The sequence below is a fragment of the Hemicordylus capensis genome, chromosome 4 (assembly GCF_027244095.1).
Source record: "Hemicordylus capensis ecotype Gifberg chromosome 4, rHemCap1.1.pri, whole genome shotgun sequence".
NCBI classification, from domain to species: domain Eukaryota; kingdom Metazoa; phylum Chordata; class Lepidosauria; order Squamata; family Cordylidae; genus Hemicordylus; species Hemicordylus capensis.
In genome coordinates, this window is record NC_069660.1 from 140,680,871 (window position 1) to 140,701,116 (window position 20,246).

The 20,246-nt window shown below is 46.4% G+C and overlaps 1 protein-coding gene across 4 annotated transcripts in view; it reads right to left on the reverse strand.

Moving 5' to 3' along the window:
- Nucleotides 1-20,246, reverse strand: part of CFH (complement factor H) — a 154,297-nt gene that overhangs the window by 107,120 nt on the left and 26,931 nt on the right. For all 4 annotated transcript variants that reach the window (XM_053242984.1, XM_053242982.1, XM_053242980.1 and 1 more), the window contains exons 6-7: nt 13,440-13,610; nt 10,169-10,342 (exon numbers count right to left, since the gene is read on the reverse strand). In XM_053242984.1, coding sequence (XP_053098959.1) covers nt 10,169-10,342; nt 13,440-13,610 — 345 coding nt within the window. The remainder of the gene's footprint in view (nt 1-10,168; nt 10,343-13,439; nt 13,611-20,246) is intronic.

Below are 20,246 nucleotides of genomic sequence, written 5' to 3' on the forward strand. Positions count from 1 at the left end.
AAACAAACTGGCAACCTGTGCAACTCTTTCAGAATGGGGGTGATGTGCTCCCAACGGGCAGCTCCGGATAAAACCCTCGCTGCCGCATTTTGCACTTGCTGCAGTTTCTGGATATTCTTCAAGGGCAGCCCCACGTAGAGCGCGTTACAGTAATCCAGCCACGACGTGACTAAGGCATGGGTACCGTGGCCAGATCTGCCTTCTTGAGAAAGGGATACAGCTGGCGCACTAGCCGAAGTTGTGCAAAGGCACCCCTGGCCACCGCCTCCACCTGAGCTTCCAAAAGCCGGGTCCAGTAGTACCCCCAAGCTGAGTACTTGCTCCTTCAAGGGGAGTGCAACCCCATCCAGAACCGGTAAAATCTCCTCATCCCGATTGGCTCTCCTACTGGCCAACAGTACCTCCGTCTTATCAATTTCAGTATATTAGCCCACATCCAACCCATCACGGCCTCCAGCCCCTGATTCAGGACATACACCGCCTCTCTAGGATCAGATGACAAGGAGAGATAGAGCTGAGTGTCATCTGCATATTGCTGACAACTCAGTCCAAGTCCCCGGATGACCTCTCCCAGCGGCTTCATGTAGATGTTAAACAGCATGGGGGACAAGACCGATCCCTGCGGGACCCCACAGGCCAACGGCCATGGGGCCGAGCAGTAGTCCACCAGCACCACCTTCTGGACCCTCCCCCCAAGAAAGGACCGGAACCACTGCAACGCAGTGCCTCCGATTCCCATATTTGAGAGGCGGCCCAGAAGGATGCCATGGTTGATGGTATTGAATGCCGCTGAGAGGTCCAGCAGAACCAACAGGGATGCACTCCCCCTGTCTAGTTCCCGGCATAGGTCATCCGCTAGAGCGACCAAGGCAGTCTCAGTCCCATACCTGGGGCGGAAGCCAGATTGAAAAGGGTCCAGATAATCCGTATCATCCAAGACCCTCTGCAGCTGGGATGCCACCACACGCTTCATCACATTGCCCAAAAAGGGAAGGTTAGAGACAGGTCTATAGTTATCCAGGTTGGAGGGATCAAGGGAGGGCTTTTTTAATAGTGGTCTTACCACCGCCTCCATGAGGTACGATGGCATCCTGCCCTCCCTTAATGAAGCATTAATGATCACCTCCAACCATCTGCCTGTCCCCTCCCTGGCAGCTTTTATTAGCCATGAAGGGCAAAGGTCAAGAGCGCATGAAGTCACCCACACACTGCTCAGGATCTTGTCCACATCCTCAGGCTGCACCAACCTAAAATAATCCAACACAACAGGACCAGATGGTACCAGAGGCACATCTGCCGGAACTGCCAAAACTCTGGAGTCCAGGTCAGCACAGATGCGAGTGACTTTATCTGCAAAATGACAGGCAAACTGATCACAAAGAGCTGTAGATGACTCCTCCCCCATTGTCTGGGGGGATGTGTGGAGCAAGGTTTTTACCACACGAAACAGCTCTGTTTGTTTGCACTGAGCAGACGCAATGGAGGCGGAGAAAAAGCATTTCTTCTCCGCCCCCACTGGCACGGAGTAGTCCCTAAAATGGGCTCTAGCCCGTGTTCGGTTGGATTTGTGATGACTCTTCCTCCAGCGTCGTTCCAGTCGTCGCCCAAGTTGCTTCATCGCCCTAAGCTCCGAGGAAAACCAAGAAGCAGATCGGGCTCCACCAAGCCGAAGAGGGTGTTTAGGAGCAACCATGTCAACAGCCCGGGCCATCTCTCCATTCCACAGATCAACCAGGGCCTTGACAGGGTCACCAGCGCTGAACACTGGAAACTCCCAGAGGGCTGTCTGGAATCCAAGCGGATCCATAAGCCTCCAGGGGCGGACCATCCTAATCGGCCCACCACCCCTGCAGAGGGCAGATGGAGCAGTCAAACTAAACCCCACCAGATGATGATCTGTCCATGATAAGGGAGTGGTCTCAAATTCCCCCACCTCCAGATCATTTATTTCCCGGTCGGCAAAGACCAGATCCAGAGTGTGTCCCGCCACGTGGGTAGGGCCCGATACCAGTTGAGACAGGCCCATGGTTGCCATGGAGGCCATGAAATCCTGAGCAGCACCCACTAGGGGGGCCTCAGCATGTACATTGAAATCCCCCAAAACAATAAGCCTGGGGGAACCCAAGGCCACCTCCGAGACCACCCCCGCCAGCTCAGGTAGGGAGACTGAAGTGGTGTACCGACCACAGCTGGTGGTCGGTACACCAGCAGAATCCCCAGCCTATCTCGGAGGCCCACTCTCAAGGACAAACACTCAAAAATCTGAGATTTCCTGATCGGGCACCTGGAAATGGCGAGGGTCTCTTGAAAGATGACTGCAACGCCTCCTCCCCGACCCTCGAGACGGGGCTGCTGCACAATCTGGAAACTTGGAGGACAGAGCTGAGAGAGACCAACCCCGCCCAGCGCATCCAACCAGGTCTCCATCACACATACCAGGTCAGCACGCTCATCCACAATCAAATCGTGGATGGGAGAAGTTTTCTCATTAACTGACCTGGCATTCAGCAGCAGCACCCTAATCCTCGAGGGAGTGTTCCCAGAGCTCCCTGGGGTCAGAGGGTTGGGAGAAGGGCTGGAAAAAGGAACAGGCCTCAATTGCCTGGACCGTTTTCCCCTGTAACGGCCTGCCCAACTCCCACCGCCATACCTCCCTCTGCCCGCTACCTATGATATTGCTGCCCCCACTCCATACCCACTTTTTCGCTCTCCCAAACATATCTCCTGAGACTAACCCACCACAGACACATCTCCCCAGACTAACCCACCACAGCTTCTTGGCTTAATAAAAACCAGAACCAGACTTATGTAATCTCTTGCTGGCTTCTTGGTTGCAGGAAGAAGGATCTTCTTGGCAGAAGGAGAAAAGTCTTCTGGGCCCCAGGCAGCTCACCACAAGGAGGAGAGCCACAAGGACGAGAGCCCTTGGGCCAGCCTGCCCTATATAGGAGCAGGGCCCTCAGCCACAGCAGCATCAGCAGCAGCCCAAGGAGATCCTACACACCTGAGGAAAGGTGAGGCAGAGGCAAAGAGAGCACAGTCAGTGCCCCACTCAAGCTGTTCCTTTTTTTCTTCTTCCCCCAGGAAGAATTTTCGTTGCCTTCTCTCCGAGTCCTGCCAGTGCCTCCAGCATGCCTGGCTCCAGTGTATCCGCCCCAAGTGAGCCCCCAACTACACATAATTTGGGAGGCAGGAAGAGCTATCGCCGCCGTTCCTGCTAAACCATCACTGCAGCAGAAGATTTAAAAGTTTTTTAAAAGGGTTTTTTTTAAAGTCAAAATGTGGGAGAAATTAAGTCCCAGATGGGACAAGCATTTCCCTGCAGGGAATTGGGACATCCCATGCAGTGTGGGACAGTTGGCAACCCTATCTGGGAGTTCCATGTCAGTGAGGGAGGGAGGGAGGGTGGCCCAAACCACTTTAAATAGTCAGACAAATAAACAGATAATAGTTAGCAATATAATGAGCTCCAAACTGGGGGGGGGGAGGACACTTTTATAGGAAATAATCCTCACAGTTTCCAAGCCCACAACCCCAGATTTCTGCTGCAGAATGAAAAGACAAAGTCTTGCATCTGTGAGTGGGGTGCTAGAAGGTAAGGAAGAGAAGGTAAGGGAACGGGGTAACCCCAATGCCTCAAGTGACCTGCCTGGTTGTCTGGCTTCACCCAACCTACCTTGGGCTCTCTCCTTTTGCAACCTCTCTGTGCCAATCCTTCACCCACAACCTGACTAGGATCTTCTTAGATAAAATGCGCGGTTAGATCCAAGCAGGGCGATGCCTCTTGAGGGTGGGGGTGGGGGGCACAGAGGAGAGGGGAGGGAAAGGAGCCAGAGGTAACCATAGGCGAGGCTAGTAGTAGGCAGATCCAACCCTAAGTTAGGGAAAAGCAGCTCGTGGTTTGCTCCATCTGTAAAGCTGTTTACTTGTCTCAGCCAAAATCACCATCATTCACATCAGCACTTGGCAGTTGGCTATTTAGTGCTGATTTAGTGCTAAATTCGCCCCTCGGTTTGTTGTGAGTAAGGTTTGTTGTGAGTAAGTAACCCTGCCCTTAGAGTGGTTAATTGTAGGTGTCAGTGTAGAAAATAGCAACGCCCACTCCCTCCCCCATTAGTTTTCTCCCCCTCAGTAGCTCCATCCCTTCTTCTATCAGCATTGCAGGGGCATAGCAAGGTTGGAGTGGGCCCAGAGACGAGATTTTAAAATGCCCCCCCCCCTCAAAGTCCAGGGCCTCCGCACACCCCAGGCCCCCAGGGATTTAAGTCAGATATTTCAAAATAAGCATGCTGCCTGGAAATACATTTCACTGAATACACACACGTCACAATATATAGTGATATACATTGAGTACTATACATTTGTATTACTTTTAATGCCTAGAACACACTAGAAAGATGAATTATTAAAATGGGCCCCTCGCTGCAGATTAGCAAAGGAGACTTTCAACCATGCAGGGTGAGCCTATGTTTGTTTTCTCAGAATTCTGAACAAATTCAGTCAAGTTTGATTCCAGGAGATTTTTCACAGGAGGCTTTTAAAGCCTTTTAACACACATCTCCTCTGGAATGGAGGTGCTGCATTCACATGTTGGTCAGATTTACCCTGAAGTCCCTGCGAGTTATTGGGGAGCAGTTCACACAAAAGAAAAATAAAATAAAAGCACAACAAATGCTTCACAGTTCTCACTCAAACCTTCTGGGTTACAAAACAACTTGAACATAAGTGCATTTATAAATGAATGAATGAATGAATGAATGAATGAATAAAATAAATATAATACTGTTTGTTCCAGAAGTTTTTGCAATTTTCTGCCATGAAACAAGCCACTTATAGGACTTTTTAGATAGGTTTTTTTTTTAAGCCAGCAAATTTTCCAAGCTGTTTTAAAATAAATATTCAGAGACTTCTCAGTCCCTCTCCCCCATATCAAAGCCCTATGGCAAGCAGATCCCTATATATCCGGGGGGGGGGGCAGGGAAGGTAACCACAAGAAGGAGTTCAAATTTTACCTGGCAAATGCTGGGCTGGGTTGGGCAGGGCAGCGGGGGGTCTGCTGCAGAGACCAGTGGTGGCCACTCTGGCTGCCTCTAGTGGTGAGTCCGAACCGGTCCGGCGGCCATTCTAAGGAATGGCCGAACTGCCGGACCGGTTCGGCTCTTGGTGGTCCGGGTCCGGGTGGGGGGGTATGACTTTAAGGGCGGGAGGGCTTGCTTACCCCTCCCGCCTCTTCGGCCCCCTCCAGCGCCCGTATTTAACTTAAAAGCGGGGCGCTGGAAACCAGCCGCCCCCGCCGCCGCTACCGCCGCCCCCCGAGCAGATTAACAATTAAGGGTGCCCCTGCCGTCGCCCGCCCGCCAGCCAGCCAGCCAGCCAGCCCTCCCTCCCAGCTGCCCGCCCGCCTGAGTGTGTCCTTACCCAATGCTTGAAGTAAACGAGAGGAGCTACCGAACGGAGCTCCTCTCGTTAGCAAGGCCTCCAGAAGACTGAAGGCGCTTTGCTTGCTTGCTTGCTTGGGGCCTCCCTGCAAGCCTGCTCCAGTTCAGGCTTCACAGAGGCCTACACCAGACCTCTGTGGAAGCCCCGCCCACCCGCCAATCAGCTGAGAGGCGGAGAGAAAAGGAGCTCTTTGCAGCTTGTCTGCTGCCTCAATTGCCGGCCAGGAGAACAAGCTGGAGAGACGGCGAACAGGGCAAGTGGCTGAGGGGCCTTGGGGCTGGGCAGGGGGCAATGGGCAGTCATATGAGGTGCCTCTGGGGGGCCCCTGCAGGCAGTGGGGCCCCCAGACAACTGTCTCCCCTTGCCCGATCGTTGTTATGCGCCTGCAGCATTGCCTCCACTTCTCCCCACTCCTGGAAATCTCAGCCCTCTCCTCACCCCATGCAGGATTAGGCTAAGAAGATCAATGGATGTAGGGAGGGGCTGGAGTCTTGAGTGCCTATTTCCAGGTAGCAGGCACGTTTCACCCTACTTGAAAACACCACAATGTATTTGGCCACACATAGAGGCCGCTAGTTCCTTTTCTTCTTACAAATATGTGTGCACAGTACATACTTTTTTAAAAAAAGGAAGACTTATTTCTCCCTTTCTTACAATATAAACATGTCCTTGGGCTGCAATCCTATACAAACAACAGTTACTTAGGAGTTACTTAGGAGTAAGTCCCAATGGGTTAATTAGGGCTTTACTTGGAATAAACTGTATAGAATTGGCTGCAGTTCTATGCAACATTTACTTGAGATAATCTTTTCGATTTGAAAATTAAACCATATAAGTCACAAACCTGCCAAAGAACTTATGCTGAGGAATTCTCTTTTCAATTCAATACAAACAACAACAACAAAAGTCACACACAAAATAACCAACCAACAGCAAACAAAAACTGGCATAAGGACTATAATTTGGTGGAGCTACTTGACTATTTTGGACTGGCCTGATTTCCAAGCTATGCCTGTTAGGTTGCCCATGAAGAGAAGGCAATGATCTCAGAATCCTTAAAAAATACAAAATAAATATTTCTGCATAAAAGACACACACATTTCAACAGGATAATTTTGAAGTGTTCAATTTAATTTCAGTTAAAATTACTTGTTTTGTTTGGAAGCCATAACCCCCTCCCTCTCTTTCACCCTCAAGAGAGGTGAGAGAGTAACAGAAAGATCAGGGAGTTAGCAAGAGGCTTTGCTTAAAGTCCCAGAAGAAGAGTGAAGGCAGAGGGCTGCTTGTTTGTTTGCCTGTTAGTAAAAGAACTACCCAGAGGAACTACCCAAAATATCTCCCACTCTCCCAGTCATTCTGTATAACTCTGAATGTTGCCAAAATCTGCCAGTAGCTTTTTTTTTTAAAGAAAAAAAAGGAAAGGAAAAGAAGCGAGCTCCCCATAAATGCTGAAGAAACCAATGCCTCCTGAGAGCTTGTTGGGGGTGCTGAGTGGGGGGAAAGGGGCTGGTATCCCTCTAGAGAAAGGGAGGCTGGAGAAAGTTAGCCAGAGCTCCTGCCTGTTCTAAACTCCATTTGCTTGAAGACTGAGTGCTCCCATTTTGCACAAAGATCTCCAAGAAGGTCTACTCAGCCTGCCTATAAGGACGCTGGGAAATCAGATTACTGGGCTGGCTTTGTTTGCTGGCTATTGGTCAGAATAGGTGCCTGTAAGCAATTCCGACTTCTGATTTTGAGGTGGCAGGGCTAGTACCTGCCCATCTTCGGGTGAGGGGGGGGGAGGAGGAAAGGCAAATCCTGATTGGTGTAGGTGCACTAAATAGTGATGTGCGAAATGTTTCGGGTACAAAACTATTTGTACCTGAAATGGGCCATTTCGGGCGATTTGTAGACAAAACAAATCACCAGTTTGCACCTTCCGAAAGTTCTGTGCACAAAACAAATCACCCATTTCAGCCTCGAAAGATTTGTTGTTTTGGACCTCCATTTTGTGACGATTTCTATGAATCAGTCTCCATTTTGTGTCTGACATCTCTTTGAATTTCCCGCCATTCCAGCCTTCCACTTGCTGACCTAAAGCATGGGATGACCTGCTGACGATTCCCTCCTTGTTCCTCATTGGCTCTTTTGCCTCTTGCCACTCTTTACTGACCCCACATTGGCCAGGGGAAGGGTTGAAGGGGCAAGGGTGGGGGGAGTCCAAGGAGGGGTTTTCAATTCATTCAACAAGTTAAGTTACTCAGTGGCAAATCTGCCTTTCTGCCTCATTAAAGAGAGAGAGAACTAGTTTGCATTGCATGCCTCAATTTGCCATGATGCCATGCCATTGCCTATGCCTGCCTTGTTGCCAGCCTGAGCCCAGCCTGCCAGCCTGCTATGGCTACTGCATGCCAGCCTGGGAATGGATTTATCTGCTGCATTGCTTTTTTGTTCCTGAGAAGAATATTTTCCCCACCCCCTTGAGAGAATCGCTGCTTGCCTGTGCCTGCTGTGTCAGCCACCAGTGCCACCAGCCCCAGCCCCAGCCCCTGTGGCCACTGGCCAGCTACACCCACCCCCCCGAGTTTCAAGACTTTTGCTTCAGCCCCCCAAACCTGAAGACTGAAAAGAAGATTGAAGAAGAGTAGACTCAAAGACCAGACCACAGAAGTGGACAACTGGACACACAACATGGGTCAAGCCCTAGACTGAGTGAGTGTACCCCCATTTTCACACACACACACACACCTCTCTCCCTCTGGAATTCTGTATTCTTGGGGTTTTTTTCCTGTTTGGAGGAAGGTTTGGGGTTGCAATTGAATTTTAAAAGTTGTGTGTCGTTTAGTTTAGAAGAGGTTTAAACAGGGGTTCTGTCTGTGTGGGAGGGATCCCCATTAGCTAGTACTAGTAGGAGGTAGTGTAGCCTCATGCTTTTTAAAAACAATTCTGTCTTTTTTCCCCATTCCAAAGATTTATTATTTTTCTTTTTAAAAATTAATATTCTCTGCGCAGCAGCCTACAGGCTTTGAGTGGGCAGGAAGGCACAGTCTAGCCTCCTCCCTGGCACCCATGGCAATTAACTCTAAACCCACTAACCCTTTCACAGAGCACACACACACAGGTATACTATGTTTCCCCGCCAAATAATCTCAAGTCTAGCACTATATAATATGCAATTATATGTACATATTATGCAATTTATTCAAATGTCTTGGTTGGTTTGCTTTGTTGTGCCTGTATTTGGGGGACCTCCTGGATGGGCACAGGCAGATTTTCTCTTTCTGTGTGTGTGTGTGTGTGTGTGTGTGTGTGTGTGTGTGTGTGTGTGTACTTCTTTGCAATGAAGATTGGGTCATATTGAGTGTGACTTCTAGCTGCAGCATCATTATTATTCAAACTAGATTGCCTGCATCTACTCAATAGGTTGTGCTGTTGGTGCCACAGGCTTCTGTTGCAGAAATGTAAAAGAAATGTGCCAAATAACTGTGTGCCATTGTTGTCATCATCATCACAGTAGGTGGGGGGGGGCACGGCAAACCTCGCTGTTCCACTGGCAGAATGTTGTTTTGTACCTTTCCTTAGACTGAAATGAACTGGGGGGGGCAGTTTCGAGGGGGTGCTGGACCAAACTGGCCCAATCCGGTTTGGACCAGCTGGTTTCATGCACACCTCTAGCCCTTATTGCAACAGGGAGAAATGCGGAGAGAGGGAAATGACTGAAGAGGCTGTAAGTGGAGGTCTGGAAGGTGGGGGAGTGAAGACAAAGGAGTCGGGATGACCCTTAAGTTTTAGTTGGTAAAACTTCCCGTTTTTCTTGTCACAGCAAAAACCTACACAATAAAAATTCATGTTTGAAACTCAAACACACAGCACATAGACAGTTTTAAACATTTATTTTATAGCAGAAAGTGGGTGAAACCTATAAACAGTACACTTGGCTTGTAAGCAGCACTTATTCCACCTATGCTAGTTAGTCGTTAGTATGGCAGAGATTAAAAGAGTGCTCTCACAACGCTTTCCCACAGGAAGGGAGAAAAAAATTGTGCCAAATGTAAGTCCTGCCTATATAACTAGATGATCCAATCCTGGACTCTACCCTGTTTACATTTCAAACTCTATGGGCGGGGGGGGGATACCATATTGCAATTCAAATGATAATATAATTACATGATAGTTACTACCCCACATTCTAAAGCCTACATTACATCTAGTGTTTAAATCCAGGGTAGGGAATGTACAGTTTTCCATTTGGATGATCATTTGTATACAAGAAGAGGAAACTTATCACACTTTCAAAGTACAGGAAAGCTTCAGTATTCATGGGGGATCCATTTCCCAGCATTGCCGCGGATAAGGAAACCATGAATACCAGATCATTGAAGTCAATGTAATCACGGGGGTTGGGTTCCTGATGGCTTGGAAACTGCTGCAAACATGGGTCAAAACGGGGGGGGGGGGGGCATTAAATAAAGTGCCTTCCTGTGGTCTGCACGCCTCCAGCACCCTAGCAATGCCCCCTGCAAAAGCACCAAAATTCTTGCTTTCTTTTTCTCCTTTCTTTCTTTCTTAATGAAAAATCAAGTTTTTAAAGACCTTTTCATCTGAACTGGTCCTTTGTAGACTTTGATTCTACACAATTCAGTTTATAATGCCTGTTGTTTTTTTAAAATCTGAGAGCTTTCATCAAATACTTGTAAATGCTAACTGATTTCCAAATAAAGCCGAGCGGGATTTACCCATCCCTACTTACATACACATCTCGGAGAAGGTGACCAGCCATTTTCTGTGCATGTGGAAGTCTCTTCACCACGATCAAGCTGATACCCACTATCACACTGTATTTGGACTACATCTTCAAACCTGTACTGATCCTGCCGAGGATGGAAACGACCAGGACCTACTTCTGGAAGGCTGCATACAATTTCTGTGGAGGTATAATAAGAGTAATAATGAATGTAGTATCTATATAGTAGTTTCAAATGGTCAAAGTGCTTCATGTTTCCTTTAACCTTACATTATCCTTTAACTTGACAGGATAGTTGTAAGGAGAAGTGAGTGTTATCTTCATACTGCGAATAAGGGGCTAAAGCTCAGAGGAATGGCTTGTCTAAAGTGATATAGTGATTTATTTTGTTTATATACCGCCTGACTCCAAAGGCTCTAGGTGCTTCACAAGTATTTCACAGAGTAAAAACCATGGGCCTTTTTTGCATCTTTGCTAATGTACTACACCAACAAATAGATAAGTGCATTTGGTGAAGATGTCCAGAGCATAAATATGAGAACAGCAAGAAGGAAAGGTATATGAAGTATTTCTGAAGGTGTAGGGTATGTTCACGCTGCAGGAGGCCAGCTGAGGCCTGGGAGCTGCACTTGCCTCTATAGTGACATCACCTATTGGAGCTGCCAAAGTATGCCTCAAGTTTGACTCAGATATGAATGAAGATGGTTTCTAAAATTACATTGTGAGGGAGATATTCTACCCTCTAATGCTACATTTAAGTCATGTCCTCCACAAGACCTGAGCGCATGCTACATGAAACCATTATTGAAAAGTGGTACAAAACTCATTGTAAAACTCACTCCACCTAGCTTGTTCAACATTTCTGAGCCCAGAAACATGTTTGAAAAATAATATGTTTTTAAGAATAAGAATACAGAATTGATTGTTTCTGGTCAAGAAAGTATGCAAAAAAATACACTTTTAGTTTTCAGACATGTTTAAAAGTTGAGTAAGAGAAAAGACTCTTGGCATCCTTTCCACCAGGTACAGGAAAAGAAACCATGGAATCCCAAGTTTTTCGTTCCCCAAGAATCCAGAAATATACTTTGATTTAAAGCACTAAATCATAAATCATTTATTTGATTGATTGATTAATTGATTGATTTACCACCCTTCCAAAGGTGGCTCAGGGCAGTTTACTTTAAAATAAAATAAAAAACAAAACAATTAAAATCAGAAACCAATTAAAAGTAGATTAAAATTGCAATTACTGTAAAACTAGATAACATTAAAACTAAATATTATTTAAAGCCAGGCTAAAAAGATGTGTCTTTAAGGCTCTCCTGAAGGCCTCCAACTAAGCTAAAGGTAAAGTGTGCCGTCAAGTTGATTTTGACTCCTGGCACCCACAGAGCCCTGTGGTTTTCTTTGGTAGAATACAGTAGGGGTTTAGCATTGCCTCCTCCTGCGCAGTATGAGATGATGCCTTTCAGCATCTTCCTATATCGCTGCTTTCCCATAGTCTGGGAAACATACTAGCGGAGAATCGAACTAGCAACCTTCTGCTTGTTAGTCAAGCATTTCCCCAACGAAGACAATCCTCTTATATCCACAGGGAGCACGTTCCACAACCTAGGGGGTGACAACAGAGAAGCCCCTATCCCAGGTCACTACCAGTGGCACTGGTGGCACCCGAAGACAGACCCCTCCTGATGATCTCAAGGAGCGGTGGGGATCTGGTAAAGAAAGGCATTCCCTCAGGTAACCGGATCTAAGACATTAAGGGCTTTAAAGGTAATAACCTGTACTTTGCCTGGAAACATACTGGCAGCCAGTGCAACTGTTTGAAAATAGGCATAATGTGGTCTCTCTGGGATACTCAACACCAATCTGGCTACCGCATTTTGAACTAACTGAAGTTTCCAAACTACATACAAAGGCAGCCCTACATAGAACGCATTGCAGTAGTCCAGCCTGGAGGTTACCAGCTGGTGCACCATTGGTTTCAGGTCATTCTACTCAAGAAATGGGCAGAGCTGTGGAATCAGTCACAGCTGGTAAAAAGCACTCCTAGCCACAGCTTCAATCTGAGGCACCGGGAAGAGTCCTGGGTCCAAGAGTACTCTCAAGCTATGAACCTGTTCTTTCTGGAGGAGTGTAACCTTATTCAGAATAGGAAGTTCTATCCCGTTTTGCAGATTACGACCCCCAACAATGAGCACCTCCGTCTTGCTTGGATTCAGCTTTGGTTTATTATCCCTCATCCAGCCCATTACTGCCTGTAGACAGGTATTTAAGGGGTTAATGCCATTTCCTGATAACAAGGAGAAATAGATTTGGGTGTCATCAGCATATTGATAACACCCAGCACTAAATCCCCTGATGACTTCACCCAGCATCTCATGCAGATGTTTAAAAGCATTTGGTCACAGAATGGAGCCCTGGGGGACTCCATATAATAGCTCCTGCTTTGAAGTGCAACTGTCACCAAGCACCAACATCTGAAATCTACCCGAGACATAGGAGCGGAAGCACTGTAAAACAGTGCCTCCTGTGCCCAAATCCCCCAGGCAATCCAGCAGGATACCATGGTTGATGGTATCGAAAGCTGCTGAGAGAGCCAAAAGAACTAGCAAAGTCACACTCCCTCTGTCAATTCCCTGGTGATGATCTTCTATCAAGCCAACTTAACCCCATAGCCCGCTCTAAAGCCAGTTTGAAATGGGTCTAGATAATCAGTTTCCTCCAAGACTGTTTGGAGCTGGTAAGCCACCACCCTCTCAATCATCTTACCCAACCATGGGAGTTTGGAGTACAGTAGTGTGACATTTGGGTGCCACTTGGCAATTCGGATTTCATAAGAACAGCCCTGCTAGATCAGGCCCAAGGCCCATCTAGTCCAGCATCCTGTTTCACAAAATGACCCACCAGATGCTGCTGGAAGCCACAGGCAGGAGTTGAGGGCAAACTTGTTCAAACAAACTTGTTCGCATCCAAAGTTTTTTTTGGGGGGGGGGATACCCTTCATCCTTCCACTCCCTTTATTTGCCCGTTTCCTGACATGTCTTAGAAAAGGACCTCCCTCCTGTATGTTATAAAAAGGGGAATACTTCTACTAAGATACTGTCTGGCACCCAATACTATGAGAATTAATATTAAATATATATATTTAATATAAGAAATTACACATCTGAAGCCTTGATTAATCAGGGCATATTTTTAATCTTTGGACATGTTTTCTAATCAATTAATCCAATTGACTAAAGACTGCAATTCTAGGAATTAAAAAGACACAAACCTGTACACATGGGTTGTGGATTCCATCCATTCTTAGTGCATGTTGCATCTGATCTTCCAGCATGTTTATATCCCGAGTTGCATGCAAACTGTAATTGTTCCCTTTCTTTGTAAATTCTGTTTGAAGATGTTATGGATCCATGCTCAATAGTTCCTGGTTGGCAGGTTATTTCTTACAATAAAACATTTTTAAAAGTTCCTCATTAACAGCTGGGACAAACAGTAATGAGTGAGATACAATACTCAATTCTGAATACGCTCAATTAAAATGAATTATTTGCAGAGGGGGAGAATGAGAAACTCCTTTTATTTCCAATTCCATGTCAAAGTTTTTCTCTATTGTACTCCTGATGATGGGGGCACAATGGAGTCTGAATTCTTTTGCACTGATAACCTGTTCCCAGTTCCCAATATCTACCATTTGAAGCCTTGGCACAGTATCCCTTGGATCCCCCAAACTCCCCCCACCTTTCTTGACTTTGGATTTGTCAATAAAAAAAGATTCTCCTCCCCACACATCCCCTTGCCTATTTCACTGACCCCAAAATTTATCTAGTGACAGCAGCAATGAGGCCTTATAACTATCAGCCCTGATTGCATGTCTTCCATTAGACCTTTACAGCCTCCTGGGTGAATAGATCCGAGGAAGATACAGTTCTCAAATATCCTGATATAACATTCAAGAAAACTGCAGTTTTCATGCGTCCTTGTACCTGGCCTTCTCATTCTAATGCCTCACTAGTAATGCCCTACTGCCAATACAGTGACTCGTACCTCTATACTGCCACTCCTACCTCTGCAGTGGCAGGATAATTTTTCTTTTCTACTGAAAAACTGCTGATTTTGATCAGAACTTCTTTGCAGTGTACTGTCCTGTCCTGTCTTCAGCTTCTTTTGATAGAAATTACTAGCCATGCTTCTTGAGATAAATAGATTAATAGGCCTCAATAATTGGACACAGAATCTATCTTCAAACTCACAGAATAACATTCCCACTTTAGCACCACAGATTTTTTTTTATTTTAAATGTTCTGACAACCCATCATCATTAAGTAATATTTTAATTCTGTATCGGGCACAGTTGGCAACTCAGCCCAACAGAGCAATCAGTATCCAAATGGCAAGGTTTTCAAAGTTCTGTTCTGATTAAGGTTATTCTAAGAATTGTCCACCAAACACTATGATAATCATACAAGTCCTCAATGCACAGGGTAGCTCTTCCCCATACTGAATGCCAAAAAATCTGTAACACTTTCAACAAAAATGAAGTCACCATTTTCTTCAAAAATACCCAACTAACTAAAATTAGCAGCTTCTGTTACAGTGGCAATGTGATCCCACTTCATGATTGCTACAACAGTGAATGAGGACACATGAAGCAGGTAATTCTGTTCACTTCAAATTTCTGCTTCATTTTTCTTTTTTTTAAAAAAAACCCAACACACAAACAATGGTCAGCGGAAAAAACCAACTGCTTTAGAGTCAGTGTAGAAAACTAAGGATTGTCTTCCCAAAACTTTCCCCAAAATCTCACAGTTCTCCATTTGTGGAAAATGCCAGTTTCTATGACAACAGTCTTGCCACTGGGTGAGGGGATGGTGTCTCCCGCCCACATTTTAAAACGGATTTTCCTCCCAACATCAATTTTCAGGGATTGCTTATTTCCTCTTTACTTTGAAGCAAGTCCCACTGAATTTAATGGCGCTTACTCCCTTGTAAGTGTGTATATAGAATTGCAACCATTCCCACCCAGAGCCATCACAACTATTCTGGTGTAGATGGCCCTTGAACATGGAAGTAGCAAGCATGAATTGTCCCCTTTGCTAAGCATGGTCTGTCCTGGTCTGCATTTGAATAGGAGACTACATGTGTGAGCACTGTAAGATATTTCCCTTAGGGCCACTCTGGGAAGAGCACCTGCATGCTTGCATGCAGAAGTTCTGTTCCAAGTTCCCTCCCTGTCATCTCCAACGTATTAGGGCTAACATCCTCTCTAATAAAACGCTTGGTGTCCATCCGTGGACGGACACCAAGCGTGCGTTCATGCCTCGACTGTTCTGCGCGTGCGTGGAGCGCACGCGCAGAACAGAGCAAGGGACAAACGCACGAAAGCACCCGGCAGGACCCGGCGACCATCTTGGGCGGCCAGAAGCGGCCGCCCCAACGAAGCCGGGAAAGCGGGGGAGGGGGAGACTGACGGCATTACTGGCGGCAAACGACTGAGCGGCAGGAGCCGCCATACATCGAGAGTGGCCAGAAAGGGCCGCCCCAGGAAGCCGGGAATGCGGGGAAGGAGGAGAGCATTAGCGGCGGCAGGACAATCCAGCCAGAAGCGCCCACGACCATCTTGGGCGGCCAGAAGCGGCCGCCCCAACGAAGCCGGGAAAGCGGGGGAGGGGGAGACTGACGGCATTACTGGCGGCAAAGGACCGAGCGGCAGGAGCCGCCATACATCGAGAGTGGCCAGAAAGGGCCGCCCCAGGAAGCCGGGAATGCGGGGAAGGAGGAGAGCATTAGCGGCGGCAGGACAATCCAGCCAGAAGCGCCCACCCCGAAATAGTACAGTGGCCAGCACACACAACAGAGAACGGAGCGGCAGAACGAGGCGGCGGCGAAGCCGCCAACGAGGACTGCCGCGCCACCCGAAACCCGCCAAAAAGCCACATGCCAACTTCCCCGCATTCCCCCCCAAAAAGCCACCTAAAACACCCTACCACATTGCGCCGCCCCCACCTATCACACTCCCACACAACCAGCTGACCAAACCCAACTTACCCACTGCAGCCCATGGCAATCATCCAAAACAAAAAACAAACAAACAACAACAACAAAAAACGGAGCTCAGCAAAACAGCTCCTCCCAGTGGAAAGCCTCTGCTCAGACTGCCAGCATGGACGTGAGGAACGCCTATTGCGTCACTTGCGTCCATTACAGCAGTCTGGGAAGCAGCCTAGCATAGAGAGGAGCTCCTTTCGCAAGCTCCTCTCTCCTTAAAGAATCCCCCTCACAAACAACCAACACAAAAGTTGCATTAAGCACTACACCAACACACAGTTACACAAAGCACAACATACAGCCCAAACACAACAATAAAGAAATAAAAATACAGCAACGGCCACCGAGTGTTCCCACATTTCCTCCCCCCCCTTGGAAAACCATCTCACAGCAACTACCCCCCCAGCAAAAAGGCGGGGGGGGGAAGCCGTTATTTGCGCACACACCCACAGTCTGACAGACTAACGGTCGTCAGCACAGGGCTCCTTCAGAGCACTTAGCACAAAGTAGACGAGCAACATACCTGAGAAACCAAAACATACTACGAACTCCAAAAAAGATCCCTACTCCTCAAAATACCAAAAAACAGGCAAGACAGAGGATAAGGCTATCTTGACACACACAGGTGAGGCGAAAGATACCATAGACATACCACCCCCAACATCCCAACTGACTCTGCCTACCAACCCAAAAAAACAGAACCACAAAAAACAAAAACAAAAACCAAACTATCACAATATCCAATTATAAATTAAACCACAAAGAAGCACCCCATCACCATACAGAAATAAATTGACACTGTTGTGCTGAATACACCAAGCCAATAACAAAAAGACAATTCTGAAGGAAAAATCATCCTGAAGTCAATTACAGCAGAAACCAGCAGCCAAGGAAATAACTTATTACACACACACACACACACACACACACACAAACCAACTGCCAAACCATTAAAAAAAAAAACAAGCTTACAAGTAAGCCACATATAAGACACACAAAATCCAGAAATAACGAGCAGATATGGCCAACAAAGACCACAAACAGGACATACATGTCAAACCGCAAAAACCAAAACAACAACATAAAAATAAACACACAGAGGAAGAAATGATAGCACAGCAGATAAAGCATACAAATAAAAAGGCCGCAAGAGAGAAACACAGACGAGCATCCAGAACAACTGAACAAAAAAAACCCCAGAAGGACAGAGCAAAGGAAAGACGCAACGCAATAAAAGAAAAGCAGAGTCTACAGGAAGAAGAACTAAAGAAAAAAATACATGCAGAAGCAGAAAGAGCGAGAAGAAGACTGAAGACTGCTGCAGAGCAACAATTACGTCAGACAATAAACCGTGAAGAAGAAAACCCGTACTGTGCAACATCTCCAATTGACAATACAATGATGATGAATAACAACATTGCCACACACACATTTCCAAATTCAGTCCAAAACAAAAACACTGACATAACACAGACAGAGGACCAAGAACCCAAACCCAAAAAAAGGAAACAAGGAAACATAGACACACAACAAAGAGAGAGGGAGACAACAGAACACCAGGAACAGCTGAGAAAAAACAACAACGGAGAGAAACAAAGAAGAGCATGTAAAACCATGGAGGAGAAACAAAAAGAACATCAAAGAAACGTCCAAAGGCGAAACAAAAAGAAAGCAAACCAGACTCCAGAGGAGCAACAATTACAACGCAGACAAGACGCGGACAGGGGGAAAAAACAAAGAAAAGAAAAAAAACTCCAAGCCAACATAAACAACAACAACAACTGATATATGCAGCAATAAACACAACAAAGCCAATAAACAACACAGCCAACATCCAGGAAGACAGTATCCAACCACACACATGTGGAAACTTAGACCACAAATGTGAATTCTGCAATGCTAAGCATTTTATAGGAGAGAGACCCACAGACCGCAAATTCACACAATGCTGCTCAAAGGGAAAAGTGATCCTGCCCCCTATTAGAACCCATCCACTCATCCAGCACCTAATGACGGGACAACATGAACACAGCAAGAACTTCATGGAGAATGTCCGATCTATCAACAGCGCACTAGCATTCGCCTCCATGGGAGCAAACATAGTGCCACCACCAGGCCATGGGCCGTACTGCTTTCGAATACACGGCACAATTTGCCACCGAGCAGGCACGCTGCACCCACAGCAGAGCCAAGACAGACAATATGCGCAACTATACATCTTAGACCCCACAGAAGCCGCAGAAAGAAGATTACATAATAAATCCAACACAAAAATCAATCCACAACTTATGCAAGCTCTAAGTACACATTTTGCAAAAACCAATCCTTTTGCTGAGGCTTGCAAGATGCTACACCACGTAGAAACAGAGTGTCAAGAGGACGCAGAACAGACAGGCCATGCACTTAGGGAAGTAACCATGACCATAGTCCAAGACCGAGAAAATGACCAAAGACGATATAATGCACCACAGCATAATGAGGTCGCATTTATATTCAAAAATAATGACGGAGAGCCACCACTGGAAAGAGACCTACTAATTCACTGTAAACCTACAGCAGACAACCCAGACCATAACATGACACAAAGAATAAGTGTCCTCGATCCCAACCTAGAGCCATGGTATACCCATTACTATTCCCCAGTGGAGAACAAAGCTGGGGGATAGACATACCTTTACAACTAAGGCCACAAGTCTTAAAGAATTTAACAAAGCAACCATGTGCACCAAGAGTACGAGTCACCCAGATGCAGTACTATGGCCACCATCTATCCATCAGAGACAACTTTAACGCTTTCCTAAATGCAGGCCGCCTTACGCAGCAATACATGGTTGACGCATATGTAAAAACCGAGGCCAACAGACTCAACTTCGTGCGACACAACCAGCCAAAATTGCGAGTTGAAAAATACTCAGGATTGATGGACCACTTAAACGAGACAGCCAATACAACAGGACAACTTCCAGGAAAGACATTAATTTTGCCATCCTCCTTTGCAGGTAGCCCAAGAAACATGCTGCAGAACTATCAGGATGCCATGGCTATTGTCAGAAAATACGGAAAACCTGACCTCTTCATTACAATGACGTGCAACCCAAGGTGGAAAGAAATTGAAGACAACCTAGAACAGGGCCAAACTGCTGCAGCAAGACCAGATATAGTGGCAAGAGTCTTCCACCTGAAACTTAGATCCCTAATAGATGACATCTGCAGAAACCATATATTTGGCCCACCAACAGCCATTGTCTATGTCATAGAGTTTCAAAAAAGAGGCTTGCCACATGCCCACATATTGCTCATCCTAACTGAACACTATAAGCCAAAAATGGAGACATTCATCGATAACATAGTATCTGCAGAAATCCTGAACATCAAAACAACACCACGTCTGCATGAAATAGTTACAAAGCATATGATCCACGGTCCGTGCGGTACTCACAATCAACATTCACCATGCATGATAAATAACAAATGTACAAAAGAATTCCCAAAAGAGTACCAAGAACAGACTATTGCAAACATCAACGGATACCCCAAATATAGAAGAAGAAACTCCGGAAACAGCAAAATGCAGAGAGGAAAACCAATAGATAACAGATGGGTTGTGCCATACAATCCCTTCCTGGCCCTAAGGTATAACTGTCACATCAATGTTGAAGTCTGCGCATCAGTCAGGAGTGTGAAATATCTATTCAAATATGTATACAAAGGGCACGATTGCGCAAAAGTGGAAATCCAAGAACCAAACACTTTGAACCATGATGAGATCACAACCTACATGGATGCAAGGTATGTCAGCGTGCCAGAGGCAGCATGGCGACTAAATGGATTCGAGATGCATTACCAATCCCATACAGTACACAGACTGGCAGTGCATCTCCCAGACGAACAAGCAGTAATTTTCAACCCAGAAGACATTGGCGCAGCAACCGACAGAGCAGCAAGCCGTGAAACACAACTAACAGCATGGTTCAAATTAAACCAGCAAGATGAGAAGGCAAGACACATACTATACACAGACATCCCAGTATAT